Source organism: Giraffa tippelskirchi, chromosome 8 (assembly GCF_054371585.1).
Source record: "Giraffa tippelskirchi isolate mGirTip1 chromosome 8, T2T-mGirTip1v1.2.pri, whole genome shotgun sequence".
Lineage (NCBI taxonomy): Eukaryota > Metazoa > Chordata > Mammalia > Artiodactyla > Giraffidae > Giraffa > Giraffa tippelskirchi.
Window position 1 is genome coordinate 127,769,510 of NC_137282.1, and position 22,861 is coordinate 127,792,370.

Genomic DNA, 22,861 nt, shown 5'->3' on the forward strand with positions numbered 1-22,861 from the left:
AGTCTGGCTTCAGAGTCTTGTGCTCCTGACCACTTACTGTTCTGTCTGACAAAAAAAGCCACAGGTCACCAGGGCTCACGTGGTAGCCATGCTCCCCGTCGTACTCAGGGAGCCTGGCTCTCTCTCCCAGTTACTCTGCTGTGTGTGGTTGCCATTCCCAGTGACATTTCTGCTGCAGTGTTCTGGAATGGTAGCATGCCCAGGTAGGACAAGACCCTTCACGTTATTGTGGAGCTCGGGATCTTCATTTGTGAAACACGTACAAATAGTGGGAGAGCTTTTATCTCGAGCCTTCCTTATGGGCTTCATTTTGTTTTTTCTTACAGAGGAAGGGAAGCTACTGCCCAGGCTGGTTAGTGTGATCAGCTGCACTCACTAAAGGGGAGAGCCCACGTGGTTCCCTAGCGCACTGCTGGGAGTCTGCTCTGGAGTGGTCTGCTGGTACCCGTGGTTAGGTCCTTTGGCCCACAATAGTTCTCGTATGGTTCCTCCAGCCATTATTTGTGGTAGTGGGTGTTGGAGGCCCCTGGGTATCCATCCTTGGTGGGGAACAGATAGGTAAAGAGGTGGTGGCCTGTGTGGGGCAGTGAGCTAGAGGTCTGAACAGCAACACAGAGGGGTCTTAGAAATGTAAGATGAAGCAAAAAGAAAAAGGAAGATTCTGAGCTGGGTCTTGGAGCCCAGTATCATTTGATTAAATTAATAGTACACATATGGCCACCCCCCACTCTGGCAAAACACCCACTACATAAATGGCAGTAAGTAAGTTAGAAAAAAAAGAAAGATGATAATTTCATGGAAGGATTTTTTTGTGTGGTTTCTCAAATAGACCTTTATATATGATTTCAAGTCTTCATTTCTGCAGGCTTAGTGTTGTTTTTACAAGATCTTATTCTCTTTTTGGTAGTAAAAGGCAGATGTAGTCCATGGTAGCTCCTTTTTTCTAGAATCATGTACATTTTTTCTTGACTAAAAGTTATACTTACTGTAGAAATTTTGAATAGTAAGGCTTAAAGAAAATAAAAATTCTTTATCCCTACTACCTTGGGAATAAGCATTGTAAACCCTTGTGATATATTTTGTTTTTCCTCTGTGCTTATACAAACACATAAATATTGTATGTACAGTAGTTGAGAGTAAACCATAAATAACTTTGTACTTTACTTCTTTCCCTCAATGCTCTGACATGCTTCCCCACGTCATTACAAATTCCTAATAAACCTCACCTAAAATAAACTATATCATGCCTACTGTGTGCCAGGGACTGTTGTCGACTCTTGTATTAACTGTGGACTTTTTACACTGTTTCCAGGCTCATAGCTTTTCTGACAAAGCCCCCGCCCTCCCCAAAAGGGTTTTTACAGCCCTTGAGGTCCATTATAAAAACGCTGTTTATATAGGATGAGAATCGGAGAGTTGTTCCACAGCATCCTGAGAAAGTCCAGCTGTAAGTCTTGATAGAGTGATAATTCTCATAAAGGAAAGGGCTGGATTCTGAATACATTCTGTCATATACCTGTGTCTCTGCAGCACCAGGTACTGCAGTGAACATGCTGTTTTCAAACAGGGCTCCAAGGAGAGAAGCTGCCTTTGACACAGAACACAAGGGCCCAAACGTTTCCATGTGTGGCCTCTGATGGGCATGCAGGGGCCTGTGGGTTAAGGTGGCCTGTCTTGTCCACCTTGTCTCCCGCAGGAAGGAAACATCACACACTCCTTCTTCTAGAAGACGCCTGTGTTCCCCCTTCTTGCATTTCAGACCAGATAGACAACCTCTCACTCTTGTCACTTAGTGTGGGGTTTCCATGACACGCTCATAGGTAGGCTTCTTTAAAAGAGGTGCCAAGGCTAAAGAAACTGGGGAAACGCTGAGTAAGCCAGATGAAGGAGATTTTCTTAATGTAGAATTCCTAATAACTTCTCGAATCCTTTTATGAATCTCCAAGAGGAGGATATATAATGCAACATTTCTCAGCCATGTTTGTCCATGGAACCTTTTTTACTTGAGTATCCTATAGGATACCAGAAATGGTATGGACCTAACAGAAGCAGAAGATATTAAGAAGAGATGGGAAGAATACACAGAACAACTGTACAAAAAAGATCTTCATGACCCAGACAATCACAATGGTGTGATCACTCACCTAGAGCCAGACATCCTGGAATGTGAAGTCAAGTGGGCCTTAGAAAGCATCACTATGAACAAAGCTAGTGGAGATGATGGAATTCCAGTTGAACTATTTCAAATCCTGAAAGATGATGCTGTGAAAGTGCTGCACTCAATATCCAGCAAATTTGGAAAACTCAGCAGTGGCCATAGGACAGGAAAAGGTCAGTTTTCATTCCAATCCCAAAGAAAGGCAATGCCAAAGAATGTTCAAACTACCGCACAATTGCACTCATCTCACACGCTAGTAAAGTAATGCTCAAAATTTTCCAAGCCAGGCTTCAGCAATACGTGAACCGTGAACTTCCCGATGTTCAAGCCGGTTTTAGAAAAGGCAGAGGAACCAGAGATCAAATTGCCAACATCCGCTAGATCATCGAAAAAGCAAGAGAGTTCCAAACAACATCTATTTCTGCTTTATTGACTATGCTAAAGCCTTTGACTGTGTGGATCACAATAAACTGGAAAATTCCGAAAGAGATGGGCATACCAGACCACCTGACCTGCCTCTTGAGAAACCTGTATGCAGGTCAGGAAGCAACAGTTAGAACTGGACATGGAACAACAGACTGGTTCCAAATAGGAAAAGGAGTACGTCAAGGCTGTATATTGTCACCGTGCTTATTTAACTTCTATGCAGAGTACATCATGAGAAATGCTGGGCTGAAGGAAGCACAAGCTGGAATCAAGATTGGTGGGAGAAATATCAATAACCTCAGATATGCAGATGACACCACCCTTATGGCAGAAAGTGAAAAAGAACTAAAAAGCCTTTTGATGAAAGTGAGAGAGGAGAGTGAAAAAGTTGGCGTAAAACTCAACATTCAGAAAACTAAGATCATGGCATCTTGTCCCATCACTTCATGGCAAATAGATGGGGAAACAGTGATTTTGGGCTCCAAAATCACTGCAGATGGTGACTGCAGCCATGAAATTAAAAGACACTTACTCCTTGGAAGGAAGGTTATGACCAACCTAGATAGCATATTGAAAAGCAGAGACATTACTCTGCCAACAAAGGTCCGTCTAGTCAAGGCTATTGTTTTTCCAGTGGTCATGTATGGATGTGAGAGTTGGACTGTGAAGAAAGCTGAGCACCGAAGAATTGATGCTTTTGAACTGTGGTGTTGGAGAAGACTCTTGAGAGTCCCTTGGACTGCAAGGAGATCCAACCAGTCCATCCTAAAGGAGATCAGTCCTGGGTGTTCATTGGAAGGACTGATGTTGAAGCTGAGTCTCCAGTACTTTGGCCATCTCATGGGAGGAGTTGACTCATTAGAAAAGACCCTAATGCTGGGAAGGATTAGGGGCAGGAGGAGAAGGGGATGACAGAGGATGAGATGGCTGGATGGCATCACCAACTCGATGGACATGAGTTTGGGTTAACTCCGGGAGTTGGTGATGGACAGGGAGGCCTGGTGTGCTGCGATTCATGGGGTCGCAAAGAGTCAGACATGACTGAGTGACTGAACTGAACTGAACTGATCCTATAGGATTGAGGGTTTTGCAGAACCCAGCTTGATAACTGCCATCTTGGTTGAAATTAAATCCTGGACGCTTATCTGGGTTTGGGCCATCTTCCTTCACACAACTCATTCTCACTTCTGAGGCGTGAGGCCCTGGGTCTTCCTGGTCAGAATGGGGGGATTCTGTCTTTAAAAGGACCGTGGAGGCTCCCTCATCCCAGCTGTTCTCACTGCCCGTAAGAGTGAGTGTGTTAGTTCACTGAATTTCTGAAATCAAAGAATTTTTCCAGACCATCTCCAGGGGCCTGGATATAGCTCATTGAACATGAGGCCTGAAGTTTTTTGTTTTTTTTCTCAAACTAAATGAAAAATGCAGTAGAAGAGAAAGATATGTTGGACCCAGCCAACCCGGTGTGAGAAATGGCCTGTGCAGTGTTGTCATGAGATTCTCGAGTGCCTTCCTGGGACACCTCTGCCCAGCTGACAAGGGGACAGGAGGGGAGGCCCGTGTTCCTTGGCCGCACATGAGCCTGGCTCCCTCCAGGCCTTAAGGACCCCGTTGAAGATACTTGGCTCTTTCTTTCTCCGTTTTTTTAGACAAAACCTCTGGACTTTCTTCACCTTTTGTTTTACAGAAGAGGATGTGGAGAACTTTGACGTGACCAATTTGTCTCAGGACATGCTGCGAAGCATAGAAGCTGACAGCTTTTGGTGCATGAGCAAACTGCTGGACGGGATCCAGGTGAGCGACTCTGCCCTTTCGGGATGCCCTGCTTGGGGCTCCCTTTGGGTTCCTGTTGCTCTTCTGCATCAGACAACCCCCCTGGCTCCAGCATGGCTCCTCCCCTTTTGGTCCATCCATCTTTACTTCGTTCATTAGCTTTACAGCTTTCAAAAGGCAGTGATCCTAGATGACTTGCCTGGCGGCCCAGTGGTTAGGACTCTGTGCTTTCAATCCTGAGGACACGGGTTTGATCCCTGGTCGGGGAACTAAGATCCCGCAAGTTGTGCTGTGCAGCAAAAAAACAAAAAAGGCAATGGTCTGATGTCCCCTGGAGTCCAGGGGAGTCTCCGTGTTGCTCTGCCTTTCTCAGTAGACTCTGTCCCCACCATTCTGCTGTGCTCCCAGTCATGCAGTTTGCCTCCAAAGCACATGCCTTTCCCCCACACTCTGCTGTTCTATGAGATTTCTTTGTTCCCCAAAACACTGGCAGCAGCTTTGGAGAAACAGCTTAAGCTTTAAAACATGTTTCAGTGACCATGGGGGAGGGGTGGCCTGACGGCGTGGCATTCCTGCTGGGCCTGAGTTCTGTGTCGTTTGCAGGATAACTACACCTTTGCACAGCCAGGGATCCAGAAGAAGGTCAAGGCGCTGGAAGAGCTTGTCAGTCGGATCGATGGTAGGTTCAGAGGAAGAACTCTCCAGCAGTGTGATTCGGACACAAGCCAGTTATGCTGGTGCGGGGTGGGTGGGGGGCGTCTCCCCGGCCCCTGTCCAGTTCACTCGGTGCTGTTGGCAGCTCTGACATCCTTCCACATCTCACTGGGAAGGTGAGGCTAGAACTCTGCTGTTAGGTCACGTTCTTTTCTCGCCTTTGTTTTTCTGTCACCAGGTTCTGCCAGTCCTCCTTCAGCATCTCTCCTCCAGTTCACCCTTTTGTTCTTCATGGCCCTAGCCGCAGCTCTGGTCCAGCCATGCTTGAGTTTCTGCAGCTCCTTCCTAGAAGGACTCGCCTCCTCCATCCTCGTCCCTCTTGCACATGTCTGTCACACACCTCCGTCTTTCCAGAGCTCTGTTCCAGTCACATCCCACTTCTCCGAACCCTCCCATGTTCTCCATTGCTGTTAGCATCAAGTCTGTAGTCTCACCTTGTCCTTCACGCTGTGATGTGACTCAGGATTTCTGGGCTCGATGCAGGGTCCTCGGGTGTGCCTGATACCCCAGCAGGACATCCCGTAGCTCCCTGTGACCTGTCTGGGTGGGGAGCAGGAGTCGTGGCCTCTCAAAGCAGAATGTCTTTGAGGAACAGGAGCCCTGCAGTAAGTCCTTGGCACTACCATGGGATCCTGGAGTGTTAGAACTGAAGGGAAGTCAGGAAGCCCTGCTGTAGATTAATGAGGAAACTGAGGCCCGGGGAGAGAAGTTGAAATTAAGTTTCATGAAGATCACGTACAGGTCTAATAGCAAGGTCTTCTGTTAAGTGAAATGTCTAGCACCAATTAATTCTATCAGTTGCTACACAACTAATAAGTCCCATTATCTGGTTTTCCATCATGGATTTTTCTGCTTCACTAGCGCATTCCTCTTCCCTGCCCTCCCCCCCCCGCCCCCATATGGAGATTACATATCTTTCTCCTTTCCCAGGTTCTTTTCCCTTGAAAATCTTCCCTGATTTGTTCCACTCACTACAGCTTCCTTTTACAACTTAGGATTTCAGTCCCTAGAGCTTATTGGATTATTTGCTGCTCTTTCCCCATGCATTGCATGTGGGATGCTTTTCTCTCTCTGCCTCATTGCCTGGCCCAGCGGTCAGCTCCATGCTGAGCCCACACCCAGCTCTCCTGCCTCCCTCGCTTGGCTCCGGGGACAGGGGACAGGACGTATGCTAAGCTGTCTGTCAGGGGCTGGCTTCCAGAGGGCCTGTGCTGTAGTTTTTTCCACTGTCTGATCTGGCCTTTTTTCCCCCTCTTCTGCCATCAAAAATATCTGATAAATAAAGACATAGTATGTTAGGATATAGTGTATTTTTTAATGTATATATCTTTGTGCTTTGAATTATAGAAGTAATACTCACTACAAAAATTTAGACAACCCCAAAAAACACCAAAAGTAAAAATCCTCCCCCTTCTTCAAATTCTGCTCCCTAGAAATGACCATGTATTGATAGTTACTCTTTCAAAAGCTGTAGTATTTACCACAGGAGGGTGCTGTTGTAGAGACTTTTATTTTCTCATTTTATTCACCCCGGACTTACTGAGGTTTGAATGAGTGTCCCCATTTATAGATTAGAAAACTGAGGAGGCTAGTGATTTTTTCCTTGAAAATCCTATCAAGCAGTATCTGAAGGGCTGCTGTATGGAACAGGAGGGGTCAGGTGTGTTTGGGTCGCTAACACCACGCCCACACCACGGGGTGGGAGTTGTGGGGGGAGCTGGTGAAGCACTTTCCAGTCAGTCAGTGGGAGAGGCTGCCCTTGAGTGGAGTGGGTGAACCTCTTTCCCTGGCTGTTTAAGTCCCTGCTGGCTGCCATCTGTCAGAGATGCTGAAGAGGAATCCTCACTGGTGGGAGGATGGCCAAGGTGACCCACACAGTTCTTTTCCGTTGCGTCTCCTTCTGTGATGCCTGACAAGGTCAAGCAGCCATGTGAGCCTTATGTCTCCCTTGCTTGATGGCTCGAGCAGCCCTGCAAAGGAAGAAAGGCCCCCAGAACGTCACTGTGGGATGTTCAAACAGTTCTCCTATGTGCAGGGCTGAGCTAACCAAGCAGCATTGCTGTGGGGTGGTGGGATCCAACACCGGACAGTCAGGTGCCAGTTTGGCCCCTGTCCCGGGCTTCCCCAGGGAGAAGAGCTGAAAAGAAATGGAAACTGGGACTTCCCTGGTGGCCCAGCAGTTAAGAATCCGCCTTGGAATGCAAGGAACACGGGTTCAATCCCTGGTCGGGGAACTAAGATCCCGCATGCCACAGAGCAACCAAGCCTAAGCGCCATGACGAAAGATCCCACGTGACACAGTGAAGATCTGACACAGCTAAATAAATATTAAAAAAAAAAAAAAAAAAGGAAACAGAAACTGCCTTTTTGGTTTATGTGAGTCAGGGTCCGATCCCCTAGGTTGCCCTCAGGGGGCCAATGACCCTTTCTGTTTCAGAGCAGGTACATAATCACTTCAGGAGGTACGAGGTAGAGTATCTACAGTTTGCCTTCCGTTGGATGAACAACCTGCTGATGCGGGAGCTTCCCCTTCGCTGCACCATCCGCCTGTGGGACACGTACCAGGTATGGGGGGACCTCCCCCCACAAACACACACGCCAGACTGTCCCCGAGGGGAGACCTCCCCCCACAGACACACACACCAGGCTGTCCCTGTGGGGAGACCTCCCCCCACAAACACACAGGCCAGGCTGTCCCTGAGGGGAGACCTCCCCCCACAAACACACACGCCAGGCTGTCCCCGAGGGGAGACCTCCCCCCACAAACACACAGGCCAGGCTGTTCCCGAGGGGAGACCTCCCCCCACAAACACACAGGCCAGGCTGTTCCCGAGGGGAGACCTCCCCCCACAAACACACAGGCCAGGCTGTTCCCGAGGGGAGACCTCCCCCCACAAACACACAGGCCAGGCTGTTCCCGAGGGGAGACCTCCCCCCACAAACACACAGGCCAGGCTGTCCCTGAGGGGAGACCTCCCCCCATAAACACACAGGCCAGGCTGTCCCTGAGGGGGGACCTCCCCCCACAAACACACACGCCAGGCTGTCCCTGAGGGGAGACCTCCCCCCACAAACACGCCAGGCTGTCCCTGGGGCACCTGGCTCCCTGCCGGCTGCCGCTTTTCGGATGTCCTCCCCCACCTCCTTTCTGCCTCCGTGCCTGCCTTATCCTCGAGGGCAGGGCCTCTGTGCACCCAGCCACGGAAGGGGTTCTGCTCTGCTTGCCCCCCTCAGAGAAGGAGTGGTCTGAGAGGGCTGGAGCCAGCTTCTCGTCAGGGCTTGGAGGCCTAACTCTGTTCGTTTTGTTTTTTTCCCCTTCAGTCTGAACCAGAAGGGTTCTCCCACTTTCATCTCTATGTGTGTGCGGCTTTCTTGATCAAGTGGAGGAAAGAGATCCTGGATGAGGAGGACTTTCAGGTGAGGGGCCTGAGGTCAGCCAGGGCTGGGGAGGAGCGTCAGAGGGGGCGTCATCCCACTCGTGGGGCTATGCGGGGGTTGGGGAGGAGCGCCAGAGGGGGCATCACCCCGCTCGCAGGGCTGTCCAGGTAGAAGGTGCCACAGTAGGCACCTGGCTGGGAAGAGGAGAGGTGAAGGGATGTTCAGAAGAGGGTGCCCCTCCTAGGTAGCAGGAAGCCTTGGGGGCCCAGAGTTCTTCAGTGTGAAAGGGTCTTAGCACTGGAAAGGCTGCAGAGCACCTGCTCAGGTCCAAGAGGCCTTCCAGTCATTCACTGACAAGCATTTATTGAATGCCTACAGTGTACTCAGCACCACTGAGGGAGTAAGACAGGTGGAAAGAAGAACAGAGAGCTCTATTCTTGTAGAACTTATGTTCTAGTTGGAGAGAGACATAGTAAACAAAAGCATTGTAAATTAAAAAGAATATTAGAGGGTGATACATTTTTTTTTGAGGTGGATAAGTTTTTTTTTTAAGGATAAAGGGATTACTAGGTGGTAGGAAAGGGACAGGTTGCAGTTTCAAATAAAGTAGTCAGGATAGGCTCACTGAGAAGGTGACGTGAGCAAAGGCTGGGAGAAGGTAAGGGAGCCACGTGGACATCTGGGGATCCACAGGGAGAGCGTCCAGGCAGCACAAGCAGTCATGCAGAGGCAGTAAGGTTGCAGTGTGCCTGAGTTGTCTGTGGAAACATGACGGTGGTCAGTGTGGCCCAAGGAAAGAGTTAGAAAGAGGCCCAAGAAGTCACAGGGGACTCAGGTCATGGCAGCTTTGTAGCCAGTCAGGACTTTGGCTTTTACTCCGAGTGGAAGAGGATCCAGAAGAGGGTCTTGTGCAGAGGAGGGGCATCATCTGACTTACAGTTTCAGGGGATCTCTCTAGTGTGGACTTCAGGTGGGTCCAGCGGACACTGGCCGCCCCCCCCCGAAGGCTACACGAGGGTGGCCTGGACCTGGATGGGGGAGTGGAGATGTGACAAGTGGCCAGGTCTTGAGTGTACTTTGTAAGCAGAGCCAACAAGAATTCCTGAGAAATCAGGTATAGAGTATACCAAAGGGATGAGTCAGGGTGACTCCACAGTTTGCGAGAAGGCTGAAGGAGGATCAGGTTTATGGAGGAAGATCTGGAGTTCATTTTGGGGCGTGATGAATTTTAAACACCGTTAGACATCCAAATGGAGAGGTAAAGTAGGGAGATAAATCCTGGGAGTCTGAGCTTGAAAGAGAGAGGAGTCCGGACTGGACATGTATGTTTAGGAGTCTTTGGCTATTTGGTCCTTGAAGCCGGGCCCCTGGACGAAATCCAAAGGAGGTGGGAGTGAGTAGAAGAGACACAAGAGCCAGGCCTGAGCCCCGGCGCCCTCCCTCAAGGAAGTCAAGGAGGAGAGGTGGTTGGGCAAGGAGAGGGTAGGGGTGGCCAGTGGGAGTGCAGTGTCCTGGAACCCGAGGAAGGGATGCAAGGAAGACTGAAGAGGCGGTGAAAGCCAGGCAGCTGCTGCAGGGGCCCAGGAGCAGGGGTCGGGGGTGGGGACTGAGGAGAGAGGCTGCCGTCTGCAGAGAGGAAGGCCTGGGGGTAGGGGGGGGCACTTGATAATCATAATCTCTGGGGGCAGCGGCAGTGGGCTTTTGTTTTTCTGTTTTGTGCGTTGCTGAACTGAGGGGCTTGGGGGTGTTTTTGTTTTAATAGGCATATATTCCTTTTAAAAATGCGAGGAGGGTGGAAAGCCAGCGAAGGTTGGGTATTTTCTAAGTTCTAGTTAATACCGTGGGCATTCTCAGGAACTGCAGCCTCTCCACGTGACTCCCAGGCAGGCCCACTCTGAAACTGGTGTTAAGTGGTTAAAGCACAAGAGACCTGTCCAGCAAATAGGTGGAAAGACAGGACCCGACTTACTCAAGGAAGGGCTTTGGGAGAAAAAGGGAGGAGTGGGCCTCTGTGGGTAGGTGCCAGGGCAGCGGGTAAAGCACTGAGGCTTCTGCCAGCCAGAAGTGTGTGCGGCGCCTGGGATGAACAAGGGGCTGGACTGGGCATGCGCTGGGTGAGCTGTCAGTTTCGATACTGTGGTTGAGGTGGCGCAGCTATCGGGAGCCCACAGTCTAATTTGGTTTATCATGAGCCAGGCTTGGAGGGCCTTGTCACATGTGATAGAAGCGCTTCCCAGATTAGCTCAGGGGGGGTGGAGGTGACTCCTGGAATGGTGCGTAGCAATTCACGACATCAACAGCATAGGACCATAGTCGGTAACTTTAAAACTATGTTAGACATGGAGATGTTCTGTGCTGGGCAGCACATTCAATTATCTGATGCATCTGTGGCCTTTCTGCAGTAACCCACAGAATGACAATGGGCTTTTTGCTGACTCATTAACACCTCAGCTAGTCCTTCTCAATAGAGGAATCTCCCCTCTTTCCTTGAGACAGAAGGGAATGGGTGATTAAATGATAATCTGCAGAGTTCTCCACAACTCCACAGATCTATAATTCTATGAATAATGAAAGAAGGGCCCCTAGCTGTGCTTGGATAGACCAGCCGTGTCCCTTAGGAGACACAGCAAGGTCAGGAGACCATCGTGTGGCATTGGGAGATACGGGCCCATGACCTCTGCAGAGAAAGATGGCCCGCTCTGCCCAACTGCTGACGGGCCGCCTGCAGTTAAAACACTGCAGAAGAGGCTCTGTCCATGAATACAGGCGTCCCAGAGAGCCTCACATGCCCAGCCCACCAGAGAAAAGGTTTTAGGGCTAAAAGCTGAGTGACTCAAAGAAGAACCAGGTGAAGTAGCTGCAGAAATAAATGAGTTTGTGGCAGTTTCAGCAGACCAGGCATTTATCACTCTTAAAGAGCAGGGAAAGGGAGCCAGCTGTAAAGGGAGCCAGTGGAGCATATATCAGGGGAACCAGCAACCCCTGCCCCCTTCTAAAGTTGGGGACTACACAGAATAGTCCACTGGTTAAGCCACCGTCTCTGGAACCTGTCTGCCTGGGGTCGAATCCTAGCTCTGCCATTTTTCTAGGTCTGCAACCTTCAGCAGACTAACATGGCCCTGTAAGTTTTCTTACCTGTAAAATGGGATGAGAGTACTTACCTTCTAGAGCTGTTAATGAGGGTTATACAAATTGCTGCACTTGAAACTGTCAGAATGGTATACTTAGCCTGTGGCCTTCAAAGCAGTGAGCTTATTAACCCTAATATTATTAGTTCCTGCAGTGTACTGAGTCTGGGAAGCAGTGAAGTGAAGATAGCTTCAGGAACCCAAGTCTTTTAGTCTTTTGAACTTCCCTGAGTAAACCCTGCTAAGCTAATCCTGGGTAAGACCAAGCTGATGACCAAATGGGGCTGGAGAGGAGGTATTCAGAGGGTACGGGGCAAAGGGCAGTGCCCCGGCCGTGGTGAGCCCCCAGAGGGAAGGATGCCCGCTTCTCCCTGGCTGAGCTGTTGTCTGGGGTCACACTGCCTAGGGTAGGGGACCGAAAATGGACACAGGAGGATCACTCCAAGAGGTTTCCTTACTGAGACCTCTGAGCAAGGGAACCCTCAGGCGTGTCCGTGCACAGGGGCCATAGGGGCAGAATGTCCTGGTCCTCTGGGCCGTAGGCTGCTTGAAATGTGGGTTTCCAGCAGAGCTGGGCCAAGGCTTTTTCCTGGTAGAGGGGGCCTCAGCGATTCTGGCCCTCAGCCTGGGCTGGCTGAATAGAATAATGATGATAACGTCCAGTTGTATTTTATGAAATTGTCTACAAGTCACACAGGTATTGGCAGTTTAATAAGGTTCAGTCTAATAATAGCGACTGTGCAGCACTTTTAGTGTAGCCGGCACTATCCTAAGTGCTTCTCTGTGTTAGCTCGTTGCAGCCGTCCCACAGGAAAAGTTGTAATAACTACCCCTATTTCACAAATGGGGAAGCTGAGTCATGGTGAGTATGACTACGGTGTGTGCCTGGTCACGCCTGAGATGAAGTGACTAAGCCAAGGTCACCCAGGGAGTCAAGTATTGGCTTGTCTCAAATGGTGGAGACCCCGAAGCTGGGCTCTGGGCGTGGACTGTGTGTCCTGCTGCTCCCTCAGGGCCTGGCCAGGGACCTCCTAGGCCACTGGAGCTCAGTTTACATCCTCTTCCCCCTCCTCCATTATTATGGAGGTAGTGATTTCCTAGATACATTATTTAATGTAAGTCAGAGAGAACAGGCATTTGAGCAAATGCCTGGTCACATGTAACCTAAAAATTCCCCTCAGGGAAGAGCAGCATCTCTGGGAGTCCAGGAGAGCATGGGACCCCACAGAGATGTCAGGGCAGGTGTCGACAAGCCCTCAGATGGCTCAGAAGTGATCTTCAGAAGCCCTGTGCAGGGAGCTCCAAGACTAATAACCAGAGTTCCTTTAAATACATAAAAAGGGAACTGGCAGAGGAGTTGGTGGAACCTGCTGATGACTCTTAAACCAGAGGAGCTGCTGCTGCTGCTGCGTCACTTCAGTCGTGTCCGACTCTGTGCGACCCCATAGACGGAAGCCCACCAGGCTCCGCTGTCCCTGGGATCCTCCAGGCAAGAACACTGGAGTGGGTTGCCATTTCCTTCTCCAGTGCATGAAAGTGAAAAGTGAAAGTGAAGTCGCTCAGTCGTGTCCGACTCTTCGCGACCCCACGGACTGCAGCCTACCAGGCTCTTCTGCCCATGGGATTTTCCAGGCAGAGTACTGGAGTGGGGTGCCATTGCCTTCTCCAACCAGAGGAGCAGCTGGTCTCAATCCTTTGCTTTCATCTTATAGAAGAAAACCTTGAGAGATTCCTACCCTGAAAGTGACTTTTGCAGGAGACAGGTCAGAGTTGTTAAGTGAAATAGTGCTTGGCCCATGGGCTGTTCCACGCCTGAATACCCAACTAAGAGTAAATAAAGCCCTTGAACCAGATGGCATCCACCCACCACTTCTGCAGGAACTCAAGGGTGGGATTGTGGAACATTGCCCAAACACAGGCCCCATCTTCAGAGACATCCAGTAAATTGCCAGTTTGAATCATCCCCAGAAAGTGCCCAGATTTTAGTACCCTGGGAACTAAAGATCTTCCACCCAGAGCAGGCAGGTGTGAGAAAGGACACGATTCCTCAACATAGAAGCAAAACAAACATCGGAGGGGGACTCGACTTTCTCTAGGGGGGTCTTATACTAAATATCCTAGGTACTTTTGACACCGGGAAAACTACAAATTAAGTGTGATGCTGAAAAAGTTTACCTACAAGGACATGTCTTTGGAAGTTTTTATTGAGACCAAGGGAATTGTTTCACTGATTCTCAAAACAAGAGGGATTTGTTTCAAAATACTTATTTAAGGGGCTGGATGAGTGTGGGTGGCTGCAGCGTTCCTAGGGACCTCGATACAGCAGCGTGGCCATGGCAGAACCACAGCCCGCATCCGGCAGCCTCACCGACAAGACCACCTTCAGCTGCTGCTGCGACCCGGATCCCAGCATGGAGGATTTCCTCTTGCAGCAGACCATGCTGCGAATTAGGGATCCCAAGAAGTCATTGGATTTTTGTGCTAGAATTCTTGGAATGAGACTACTCCCAGAATTAGGTTTTCCCACTAGGAAATTTTGACTGTTCCTTGGTTTAGGAAGGTAAAAAAGACACTCAAAAGATAAGATGAAAGGACTTCCCTGGTGGTAGAGATTCCATGCTTCCACTGCTGGGGGCATGGGTTTGATCCCTGGTCGGGGAAGTACCACATGCTACGTGGTGTGGCCAAAAATAAAAGATGCATCATGGACCATCTCCGGAAAAGCTGCCCTTGAGCTGACACACAATTGGAGCACTGGAGACGCTGAGACCAGAGTTACCACAATGGCGATTCAGACCCTCGGGGATTTGGTCACATTGAAATTGCTGTTCCTGACGTTCACTGGGCTTGTCAAAGTTTTGAAAAACTGGGAGTCCAGTGTGTAAAGAAACCTGATGATCGTAAAATGAAAGGCCTGGCATTTATTCACAATCCTGACGGCTTCTGGAATGAAATTTTGAATCCTAACAAAATGATCAGGGTTATTTAGTTCTGTGAGAAGGCTGATTTGAGATTTCAGCAAAGACATTGTGGAAGGCAAAACAGGAAACCCTGTGATTCAAGATCTTCAGAGAACAGACGCGTCCAGGACGGATGGGTCCTTGTCCCAACTCAGATTATTCTTAAGTCCGTCTCCCTTTCCTGTTTCAGCTGTTTTTCACCTAACTGTTCAGTCATCCTCGTTTTAAAGTAGTGCTTTGTCTTATGTCCTTGAATATAGTTGTATAACTTTACTTTTTTAGGCAATAATTAGAACAGTTCCCTTCAGAGACTGCATGTTCCTTCTGTCTCCTTATGAGCTACAAGTCTACAAGTCTGCCTTTGAGTCACCATTTTCAGAAAAAGAAAAAAAAAATGCACATAACATGTTTTTGTCCTGGTTACCGGGGTTTCGGTTCCTCAGAAGTGATTTTTCACAATGAGAAGTAAAGAACCCTGAGTGTGCACACACACAGAGAAAACTTATGTGACTAGGAAAGTGTTTTTACATGCCTGAATACACTTAACATTTGCAGAGAATGTTCCAGTATTCCTGGGTGATTCCGCCCACAGTGTCATATTTAATAGTGTATATTTTCTGTGACCTTTAAGTTCTCTGTTATTAATTATTTCACGTCTTATTTGGTTGTCCTTGGCCTTTATTACCAAGCAAAATTAATCCGCTCTTGCAGATTTCCTTCAAACAGCTTCTTCTGTGGCTTCTTTTCTTTTCATTCCTTCTGCATCGTGCCCCACTTCTCTTCTTGTTTCAGGCACACAGTATTTAGCATAGTGGTTATAAGAACAAACTGTAGAAGCAGATGAGTCTAGTGTTAGTCACTCAGTCATGTCGACTCTGTGACCCCGTGGACTGTAGCCCACCAGGCTCCTCTGTCCATGGGATCCTCCAGGCAAGAATACTGGAGTGGGTTGCCATTTCCTTCTCCAGGGGATCTTCCCGACCCGGGGATTGAAGCTGGGTCTCCCACATTGCACGCAAATTCTTTACTGTCTGAGCCACCAGGGAGGCCCAGAACCAGCCCATTTGAACCTAGGTTCCAATCCTAGCCCAGCACTACTCTGTGATCCTATGCAAGTTTCACCCTCCCTTTCTTCGTATGTAAAGTGGGGGTGAATGTGCCTCATAGAGTTGATGTGGGGCTTAAATGTGCTAGAGTACATGTAAAGACCCCCATCTGGTGAGTAGACCATCTGACCTGTCTCTTGAGAAACCTGTATGCAGGTCAGGAAGTAACAGTTGGAACTGGACATGGAACAACAGACTGGTTCCAAATAGGAAAAGGCGTACGTCAAGGCTGTATATTGTCACCCTGCTTATTTAACTTATATGCAGAGTACATCATGAGAAACGCTTGGGCTGGAGGAAGCGCAAGCTGGAATCAAGATTGCCGGGAAAATATCAATAACCTCAGATATGCGGATGACACCACCCTTATGGCAGAAAGTGAAGAAGAACTAAAGAGCCTCTTGCTGAAAGTGAAAGAGGAGAGTGAAAAAGTTGGCTTAAAGCTCAACATTCACAAAACTAAGATCATGGCATCTGGTCCCATCACTTCATGGAAAATAGATGGGGAAACAGTGGAAACAGTGTCAGACTTTATTTTTTTGGGCTCCAAAATCACTGCAGATGGTGATTGCAGCCATGAAATTAAAAGACACTTACTCCTTGGAAGGAAGGTTATGACCAACTTAGATAGCATATTTAAAAGCAGAGACATTACTTTGCCAACAAAGTCCGTCTAGTCAAGGCTATGGTTTTTCCAGTTGTCATGTATGGATGTGAGAGTTGGACGGTGAAGAAAGCTGCTGCTAACTGCTAAGTCGCTTCAGTCGTGTCCGACTCTGTGCGACCCCATACACGGCAACCCACCAGGCTCCGCCGTCCCTGGGATTCTCCAGGCAAGAATACTGGAGTGGGTTGCCATTTCCTTCTCCAGTGCATGAAAGGGAAAAGTGAAGTCGCTTAGTCGTGTCCGACTCCTAGCAACCCCATGGACTGTAGCCTACCAGGCTCCTCTGTCCATGGGATTTTCCAGGCAAGAGTACTGGAGTAGGGTGCCATTGCCTTCTCCGGAAGAAAGCTGAGCCCCAAAGAATTGATGCTTCTGAACTGTGGTGCTGGAGAAGACCCTTGAGAGTCCCTTGGACCGCAAGGAGATCCAACCAGTCCATCCTAAAGGTGATCAGTCTTGAGTGTTCATTGGAAGGACGGATGTTGAAGCTGAAACTCCAATACTTTGGCCACCTCATGCGAAGAGTTGACTCACTGGAAAAGACCCTAATGCTGGGAAGGATTGGGGGCAGGAGGAGAAGGGGACGACAGAGGATGAGATGGTTGGATGGCATCACTGACTCGATGGAAATGGGTTTGGGTAAACTCCGGGAGTTGGTGATGGACTGGCGTGCTGCGATTCATGAAGTCGCAAAGAGTTGGACACGGCTGAGCGACTGAACTGAGCTGAAGTAATTACCACTATGCTGGTGATTATCCTTGATGGTCCCCTTTTTGTTCTTCAATTCTTCTATCTGTTGAACATTCTCTAATGAGTTTCCCCTGCACGTTTTCTTACCAAGGACTCTGCTTATCACCCGCTACCCCTTTTCCTTCGGCCCCCTTGTCTAATTGTTGTCTTCCCCCAACCCCCTCACACATGACTCATTCTTCCTCCTCTTTTTCCTTTGGAATCTGGATTCTTAGCGGGTATCTTTTCCAGCCATTTCAAGCTTTTCTTTGAAAGCCATTCCCTCTTCTCATTCACTTGGAATCACTCTCAGCTGCTTGCCCCGTAAGCTGTCTTCCCACACCTGTAGTGTTTTCACCTGACTGTGTATTAATGCTTAGTGCTCCCATGAGCTGGCTTTGTAACACATATTCACTTGTTCCCCACCTCACCAGTGTCTCTTCGCTACCCCCTTGATTAACGTACCTGATTTGTAATTGATAGCGTCTTTTCCCACCTGTGATATTTCAGTTTCTACTTCTTTATCCCTGATTTATCAATGCGTGGACAGGGTTCCCATTTTTACAGCGCTGTGTGTGGGAGGTGCAGTTCCTAGGTACGGCCACCAGGTGGCAGAATGGTTCCTCCCACCTAAGCCTCAAGTGTTGGTGGCAGAGGTAGTAGGAAGTTGACATGTTCAAGGGTAGAATTATTTCAGGGCTTCTGGGAAGTTTCTAGCAAGACTAGAAAAACTGGAAATTACAGGTAGATTCTCTCCTAGCAAAAAATATTCTTCTCTAGACACATCAACTGTTGGTTGTTTTTGCTTGTGAGTTATTCAAGTGTATGTAACCATTACAGAATCTGCCTGCAGTGCGGGAGACCCAGGTTCGATCCCTGGGTCAGGAAGATCCCCTGGAGAAGGGCATGGATACCCACTCCAGTATTCTCGCTTGGAGAATTCCATGGACAGAGGAGCCTGGTGGGGTCCTCCTGGTGGAGTCCATGGGGTCGCAAAGAGTTGGACATGACTGAGCGACTAACAAAAACCATTATAGAAAAACTAGAAAATACCAATAAGAAAAAAGAAGGTACTTGAAATCTTACCATACAAAGGTGATATATCTCCTTCCAGACATTTTGCCATGCAGATCTATATGAATAAATACATATTGTCTGTACATAACCCTTAATGGAAATATTCTGTATATTGGGTTGGCCAGAAAGTTTGTTTGGATTTGCCTTTTTTTTTTTAAGGTTTTTATTAATTTCCTTATTTGACATGTACACACCTCTGTATTTCATTTATTTATTTTTGGCTGTGCTGGGTCTTTGTTGCCACACTCACAGCTCTAGTTGTGGAGAGCGGAGGCGGGGGGGCAGGTCTCTAGTTGCTGTGCATAGGCTTCTAATTGTGGTGTCTTCTCTTGCTGCAGAGCACAGGCTCCAGGCGCACAGCTTCAGCAGTTGCAGTGCAGGGGCCCATCACTTGTGGCTCGCAGGTCCTAGAGTGTGCAGGCTTCAGTAGTTGTGGCGTTCACGTTTAGTTGGTTCTGCAGCATGTGGGATCTCTTTCTGGAACAGGGATCAAACCCATGTCCCCTGCACTGACAGGCGGATTCTCATCGTCCACTGCGCCACCAGGGAAGTCCTGTTCAGATTTTTCTGTATGATGTTGTGAAATACGTTGTTTTTGTAACCTCTTTTTATCATTGGTACAAAATAGAGTAGATGTTCCATAATGTCAGAACGCATAGATGAGTATAATTTTTCCCATTTTTGTATTCTTTGCACGTTACATGAGTACATGCTCATACAAAAATTGTGAAAGCATTAATAACTTGAGTGTAGGGTATTCCATTTTACAGATTTATCTTTGTTTTTTGCTTTTTTTTTTGGTCACACTGTGCAGCTTGCTGTATCTGATCAGGGATCGAACCTTTGCACTCAACAGCTAAAGCATAAAGTCCTCACCACTGGACTGCCAGGAAATTTCTTTGACTTGTGGCTTTCAGTTCGATTCTCGGACTTGGAAATCCAGGGACAGCGTTTACAATTAACCAAGTTTGTTGAATGAGAATATTAAGCCCTGGTAGAGATCCAGGGATATGAGCATTTTTTTCTGGATGAGTCTTAGGTACCTTTAAAGTGTTCATGCCCTTTGACACAGTAATTTCATTCCTAGGAATTTAGCCCAAGGAAATAATCTAAAATACGGCTTTATGCACAAGGCTGTTCATTATAATTACATTATAGTGAAAAACCAGAAATGATTAAATGCTCAAAACAGGAAGATACTGAGTAAATTAGGGTACTTCTGCATCATGGAAAATTCTCTGACCATTGAAAATGTCTAAAAGGAGTTTTTAATATTAGAGGAAATGCTTATGTTAAGTGCTAAACAGATTCAAAAGTATTTAGAGAAGATGTTTCATCTGTGTAAAAATGTGCAGAAAAAGGACTGGAAAGAAATATGCCAAAATGTTTAAAAGTAGCTTCCTCTTGATTATGAAGTTAAAGATGGTTTATTTTGTGCTCTATTATTTTCAACAAAGTAAACTTCCAGAAAATGTGTATTACTAGGGGGAAAATATTCTGTAACATAAGTAATATACAACGACTTTATTGTAATAATTGAAAACGAGGGGAAATATAATGAGAGAAAGCAAAAATCTTGCATCCCCAAAGGTAACCAGTGTTAACAACTTCACCACCTAGCCTTTTAAAAATTCTACATACATACGTGCATATACAAACATAGTTATATTTTCTCTTTTACCTAAGTGGGATCATAACTCTATTTTTCTGCAACTTGCTTGTTTTCGCCCCTAAAAATGTCTTTGATATCTTTGCACCTTTACACATGTAGTCCTGCTTCATTTTATAGGTGCTGCTTGTATTTCATAATTTGGACAGTTGTTTTCTCTAAGTGCCTGGTAGTGACAGACACCTCCTTCGTGTCCTTTTCCCCATTATTTGAAGCAGTGGTGCAGTGCTGACCCTTGTACAGGAGTACAAGTGTTTCCCAAGGAGAAGTACTAAGAAGTTAAGTTGCTGGATCAGAGACCATGTGTGTTTCTGGGTTTATTTTTTTCCCTTTGTTTTTTTGTTCTGTTTTGTAGGGGAGGGATATTGTTTGTTTGGTTGGGGTTTTTTTGGCCACACTGTGCAGCCTGCAGGATCTTAGTTCCCCAACCAGGGCTGGAACCCAGGCCGCGGCAGTGCCAGCACTGAGTCTAACCACGGGGCTGCCAGGGAAGTCCCTGCATCTCTGGTTTTGACAGATGTGGCCTGAATTTGTTAAGATGATATAAACTTGTCTCCTGAAACTAAGACCGGAGAAGAACAGTGGCTTAAAGCAAAGTAGTTGTTTGCTTCTCTTCCATTAAGAGGCTGAGTGTAAGAGTCCAGGGCTAACGTGGCCCCAGGGTGGCAAGGACTAGGATTTCTTCTCTCTTGTTATTCTGCCATCTTCAACACATAGCTTTATTCTTAGGGTCTAAGATGACTGCTTCAAACTCCTCCATTCATCACTGTTTTCTAGGAAGGGGAGGAGTCGTTTAAGGCAGAACCCAGGAGTTACACTGCCCCCCAGATTGGCCAGAACTTAATCATACTGGCCATACACAGCAGTGATGTTCCCATGTATCTCTGTGCCGAGCTAAACTTCTGTTACTAAAGGAAGAAATGTTATAAAAGATATGAAAGACCTCTACACTGAAAACTACAAAACATTGCTAGAGGGCACACATTGGCCAGTGGCAGGGTTACAGCATATTGATGGGCTGTTGGCATTTTGTACATTACCTGTTTGCATCCGTTTTTTTTTCCATTTACTGGTTTTCCTTTTCTTCTTACTGATTTGTAGGTACTCCTTTTTTATTGTAGATATTAACCTTTTGTCTTTTATAAGTGGTATAAATATTTTTCTGTAGTCAATTTTCTTGTATTTTAACCTTATTTTTGTGCCTTGATATAATGAGGTTTCAGTTCAGTTGCTCAGTCGCGTCGGACTCTTTGTGACCCCATGAATCACAGCACGCCAGGCCTCCCTGTCCATCACCAACTCCGGGAGTCTACCCAAACCCATGTCCATCGAGTCGGTGATGCCATCCAACCATCTCATCCTCTGTCGTCCCCTTCTCCTCCTGCCCCCAATCCTTCCCAGCATTAGGGTCTTTTCCAATGAGTCAACTCTTTGCATGAGGTGGCCAAAGTATTGGAGTTTCAGCTTCAACATCAGTCCTTCCAATGAACACCCAGGACTGATCTCGTTTAGGATGGACTGGTTGGATCTCCTTGCAATCCAAGGGACTCTAAAGAGTCTTCTAACACCACAGTTCAAAAGCATCAATTCTTCGGCGCTCAGCTTTCTTCACCGTCCAACTCTCACATCCATACATGACCACTGGAAAAACCATAGCCTTGACTAGACGGACCTTTGTTGGCAAAGTGATGTCTCTGCTTTTAAATATGCTATCTAGGCTGGTCATAACCTTCCTTCCAAGGAGTAAGCGTCTTTTAATTTCATGGTTGCAATCACCATCAGCAGTGATTTTGGAGCCCCCAAAAATAAAGTCTGATACTGTTGCCACTGTTTCCCCATCTACATCCCATGAAGTGATGGGACCAAATGCCATGATCTTAGTTTTCTGAACGTTGAGCTTTAAGCCAACTTTTTCACTCTCCTCTTTCACTTTCCTCAAGAGGCTCTTTAGTTCTTCTTCACTTTCTACCATAAGGGTGGTGTCCTCTGCATATCTGAGATTATTGATATTTCTCCCGGCAATCTTGATTCCAGCTTGTGTTTCTTCCAGCCCAGCGTTTCTCATGATGTACTCTGCATAGAAGTTAAATAAGCAGGGTGACAATATACAGCCTTGACGTACTCCTTTTCCTATTTGGAACCAGTCTGTTGTTCCATGTCCAGTTCTAACTGTTGCTTCCTGACCTGCATACAGGTTTCTCAAGAGACAGGTCAGATGGTCTGGTATTCCCATCTTTCAGAATTTTCCACAGTTTATTGTGATCCACACAGTCAAAGGCTCTGGCATAGTCAATAAAGCAGAAATAGATGTTTTTCTGGAACTCGCTTGCTTTTTCAATGATCCAGCGGATGCTGGCAATTTGATCTCTGGTTCCTCTACCTTTTCTAAAACCAGCTTGAACATCTGGAAGTTCACAATTCACATATTGCTGAAGCCTGGCTTGGAGAATTTTGAGCATTACTTTACTAGCGTGTGAGATGAGTGCAATTGTGCGGTAGTTTGAGCATTCTTTGGCATTGCCTTTCTTTGGGATTGGAATGAAAACTGACCTTTTCCAGTCCTGTGGCCACTGCTGAGTTTTCCAAATTTGCCAGCATATTGAGTGCAGCACTTTCACAGCATAATATTTCAGGATTTGAAATAGCTCAACTGGAATTCCATCACCTCCACTAGCTTTGTTCGTACATAATGAGGTTTCAAAACTATATCAAATCTGTCATTCTCTTTCTGGGTTTTGTCTTGCTACTGTTTCTTTTATAATCAGAAAAATAAGAAGATCCAGTTCAGAAAGAGAGGCAGAGAAAGAACACAAAGTGGCAGCAAAGGCAAGGGTAACTAAATTATAGAGATAACCTAAAATTCCACATTCATTCTTTATTCTAATATCCTCTTTAATAGGCTATCTGCATGGAGCTGATTGAGGGCCTGGGCTTTGAAAACTGAATAGGATTTAGATAGGTAGAGAAGAAAAAGAGGAGGTGTTCCAAGCAAAAGGAACAACCTAAATTAAACCCTGGAGGCACAGATAAATATGGCTGAAGTGGACCTGGCTGGATGAGGCTCATACCTTGGGAATAG

At 47.2% G+C, this 22,861-nt stretch overlaps 1 protein-coding gene and 1 pseudogene across 6 annotated transcripts in view; both read left to right on the plus strand.

Moving 5' to 3' along the window:
- The window catches only part of TBC1D22B (TBC1 domain family member 22B), a 73,192-nt gene that overhangs the window by 47,600 nt on the left and 2,731 nt on the right, over nucleotides 1-22,861 (plus strand). For 3 of the 5 annotated variants that reach the window (XM_081520561.1, XM_081520562.1, XM_081520565.1), the window contains 4 exons: nucleotides 4,269-4,375; nucleotides 4,958-5,033; nucleotides 7,506-7,633; nucleotides 8,390-8,485. In XM_081520561.1, coding sequence (XP_081376687.1) covers nucleotides 4,269-4,375; nucleotides 4,958-5,033; nucleotides 7,506-7,633; nucleotides 8,390-8,485 — 407 coding nt within the window. Of the gene's footprint in view, nucleotides 1-4,268; nucleotides 4,376-4,957; nucleotides 5,034-5,246; nucleotides 7,417-7,505; nucleotides 7,634-8,389; nucleotides 8,486-22,861 lie in introns of those variants that run through there. The other 2 variants (XM_081520563.1, XM_081520564.1) reach the window with 1 other exon arrangement.
- Nucleotides 13,908-14,923, plus strand: LOC145517622 (lactoylglutathione lyase-like; annotated as a pseudogene). Its single transcript, XR_014062210.1, has 2 exons — nucleotides 13,908-14,134; nucleotides 14,237-14,923. The product of XR_014062210.1 is annotated as a lactoylglutathione lyase-like (transcript).